The sequence below is a fragment of the Alligator sinensis genome, unplaced genomic scaffold (assembly GCF_000455745.1).
Source record: "Alligator sinensis unplaced genomic scaffold, ASM45574v1 scaffold360_3, whole genome shotgun sequence".
NCBI classification, from domain to species: Eukaryota; Metazoa; Chordata; order Crocodylia; family Alligatoridae; genus Alligator; species Alligator sinensis.
The window spans coordinates 634261-637814 of NW_005841977.1; the positions used below are offsets into that span (position 1 = coordinate 634261).

The following is a 3554-nucleotide window of genomic DNA, read 5'->3' on the forward strand; positions in this document are numbered from 1 at the left end:
TGATTTTACAGAAAACTCTTCCCCAGCTTATTCCCTACATTGTCAGAAGCCATTTGGCTTTCCAAAAAGGGTGGCAATACAGCCTCATTCCTGCATCCTTCCCCTGAGTTATGATGTGATTCAGGAGGCACTCAAGAGCCACCCCAGAACACAGCAAGTAGCATTTAAGGGGTTGTCAATGGCCCTATACTCATTCCTTGCAGCCTACAGGCCTTGCTTATACAATTGCCCTACTGATGGGACCACAGAATCACAAGACAGAAAGAGAAGCAAAGCTCCATAATTTACCAAGCTAAAAAGACTGCAGTTCTTGCAAGCAAGGACTCTATCATGGTGCTCTGACTTTGCCCTTGAGGAATTATTATTATTAAATAGACAACCTTCTCCTCCTCTGTCCCATATACATCAGATATTCCCACTTTTCCTGCCCAGTCTGAGTGGGCTGGGTGCAAGAAAAATAAAGCTGTTTTGATCCCAAACTACACAAGAGTACCTGACTTACTGACTTGGCTCCCAGCTGCTCTCATTTTGTCCTGAAAAAAGGAGTATTGGAGAACTGAGATTTTTTTTACCTTAGTTCCTTCAAGAAAGAGCAAGAAGGCAAGTAGAACAGCAATGCCTTCCGTGAGTCCCCAAGCTATTGGTCTTCATCCACACCAACATGCCATTCAAAGAATCATCTGAACCAAGGCCACAGCCTTATTATACATCCCCACCCCCATTCCTCATGGAGTCTGCTCACATCCCATTGATTTGGTGTGGAGAATTATCTAAGGAGTTGTGAACAGCATCTGCAGTTGATAATAAGTTGTTGCATAACTCACAAGGCTGGGTACCATTTTGAGACACACACCTTGCAGAAGTCAAAGCCAAAAGAAACCCCATCACTGCAGAGCTTGATTATGAACCTAATTTTATGCTAGAGAATAAACCAAAATAATGCCCAGACATTACTTGTCCACAAGGAGAGCAAATCCTGTTTTACCAGGGGCCAAGGTTCTGTCTGCCATGGCTTGGTCAGGCAATTTTTGAGTAGGGAATTTTTAATACTCCTCCATGAATCTGATCCCATTAAATGGAGGCTAGGAAACTTTTCATAAAGTACAACAAGCTACAAACGCAACCAGTATGCAGAAAACAAGACTAAAGGAATGATAGATAAAAGCCCCAAAGCCCAGAATCAACGGTGGGTACCCGGTGTGAGAGAGAGAGAGGCTATCAAGTCTCATGTGGGAGCAGTATTTTCTGTTCTCCTTAGGCTCTGAATAAAAGGGGACTCAGTCTTTCGGTGTCTTTCTTGTACCCTTCCTCTTCACCTGAAAACCATTCTCTCTGATACTGAGGTCCCAGCTCTCAATCCAAAAACTCCAACCTATTCTAGGGGGAATGTTCAGCTAATATTTACATCTTCCCTTTGGATGGCCTACTGTCCTTCTATATAACCCCCGCAATCCAAAATTTGTAAGGTAGCCACCCCCTTGCAACCACAAATTGAAGATTCCCCTTGCCAAATTTCCAGGAACTCCAAGCAAACCCTTAAAATGCTCCCGTAGGCAAATGGTTTCCACCTCTGTTCCCATGAGGGACATATCACATTGGCACAGAACTCTGTCCAAAGTTGGGGGATGGGGAGGGGGACAATTTATCAGGAAGCTCTGATAACTCACCCAATATTGCACAATCCCAGGCCAATTCACTAGGAGCAGGGACTGAATGGCATTTGTAGTCGCACATTTGCAGCCCTAGACAGGCTCCTCTTCATCCTTTGCCTGCGACATGCAGGGCATGCCTTCCAACCTGCACACTCCATACTGAGGTCCTCAGAACTACTGGCACTCCAGTATCAGCTATATGTCCCCCGAGAGGATAGTCACAAAGTCCAGTGCACCTTCTCTCTTCAGCCCCTCCCCCATATCTGCCAGCCAAGAAACAGAGCCCCAGGGTATGTGATAGCCTCTTGCAAGGGACCCTGATTTCCCCACACAGGAACAGTGGATGCCACCCAGCAGGAAGGCAAAGCAAGAGCAAGGGCCAAGTGGTGAGCAGCTGTTACTACCTCTCTGAAGGTAAGAAGCCGTTCTCTGGATAAACCCTAATGGAGGAACAAAACGATGGAGAAAGAGAGAGTGAGGGAGGAGGGAAACAAATGTGGAGATGAAGGAGCTGGTAGGAAGGGTTAGATTAATCAGTATTCCTGTAGTCCAGCATAGCTGGAGAACAACGCGCTCCTGCCACTCCCCTTCCCTCCACCAAAATCACCCTGGCATATCCTAAGGCCAGGGGCTGCCAAGGGAAGCAGAAGAGAGCTGCTCTGCTATTGTAAGGCCACCAGAGAATCTCCCCTTCTCTCCACCCTGCAGTATTCCCCTGGAGAGCAGGGGAGATATATTTGTCTTTGGAAGTCCCAATGTACCTTTGGAGGCATGACTGATGAAGTACCCACAGAAAAGCCTAAAACTGGGGTTCCAAGTAGTTCACAATGAAACGTGTGGACGAGCAGTTGGGAAAGCATCCTCCTGTTCATACTGATACCCGGCCCTGCTCTCTCCCTAGACTGAAGCAGCAATGAAATTAGGGATCTCAGGAAAGGAAAGATCCAAGCAAAATGTGCTCACTCCACTTCTGTGACTCTGGAAGGAACTCTGAAGATGTCTAGCAACCGCTCCCCACCCGCTCTCAGTGCTACAACTGCTCAACAGTAGTACCCAAGCTGGTAATGTAAGCTCTTCCCTCCCTCTCCCTGAAATTAGAGAGAAGGAATAAAACGTCCTTACCAGACTTCTTCTTTCCAATGGGTTCCCTGAAACAGAAAATGCAAAATCATCAGAGGAAGGGAATAAACTGAGCCATCTGTGTTTGGCACAGCAGATCTGCCTCGGCCCTTGGGACAAGGCCCTAATTTCTATTCATGGCTCTTCAACTAACTCAGTATGAGACCTTATGCAAGTTGCTTTTCCCACAGGGGATCAGACATGATCAGCCTTCCCCACATGCCAGTCCTCCCACTTTCAAGTTTTCATTTTATGCGGGAAAGTGCTAGCGTCAGTGGGTCCTCCTCTCGCCCTCCCTGCCTGCCTTGCTTGGAACTGCCATCCCTGTAAATCTGGAGAAACAAGCCTGAGAACTAGAGCTGCTGTGATCAGGGCATCTTGTGCGAACTAGCATGTCAGCAACAACTGCAGGCTTTTAAAACAGAGACAAAGGCTTTTGTAACAAAATGGACGCTGTTGTGAAGACAGGCGGAGAGGGAAACTGTGAATTCCCTCAGGACATTGAGAGTTTCTCACAGAGAAGGGAGAAGGCAGAAGTGGACTGAGAGAGAATCAGATTTTTGAACCCCAAACCAGAAGACGTGTTTAGGTAGCAACCTGGGAGGGTGGAACTGTGCACAAGGGGATGTACTGCTCTCAGCAGGGATGAAGGAGGATTTGGGGGCTGTGGGGTAGCCCTGAGTTTTGTCCTGGAGTTCAAGGAAGGGGCTGACAGCTTGGGAGTCAGGAGCAGATGGTAACCATGCATCCACTGGCCTTTCTACCCCCTTCTAGCCCTTTATT

At 47.4% G+C, this 3554-nt stretch overlaps 1 protein-coding gene across 1 annotated transcript in view; it reads right to left on the bottom strand.

The window, feature by feature from the left end:
• Positions 1–3554, bottom strand: part of SH3PXD2B (SH3 and PX domains 2B) — a 106253-nt gene that overhangs the window by 21406 nt on the left and 81293 nt on the right. The window contains exons 6-7 of the mRNA XM_014518714.2: positions 2775–2800; positions 2057–2092 (exon numbers count right to left, since the gene is read on the bottom strand). Coding sequence (XP_014374200.1) covers positions 2057–2092; positions 2775–2800 — 62 coding nt within the window. The remainder of the gene's footprint in view (positions 1–2056; positions 2093–2774; positions 2801–3554) is intronic.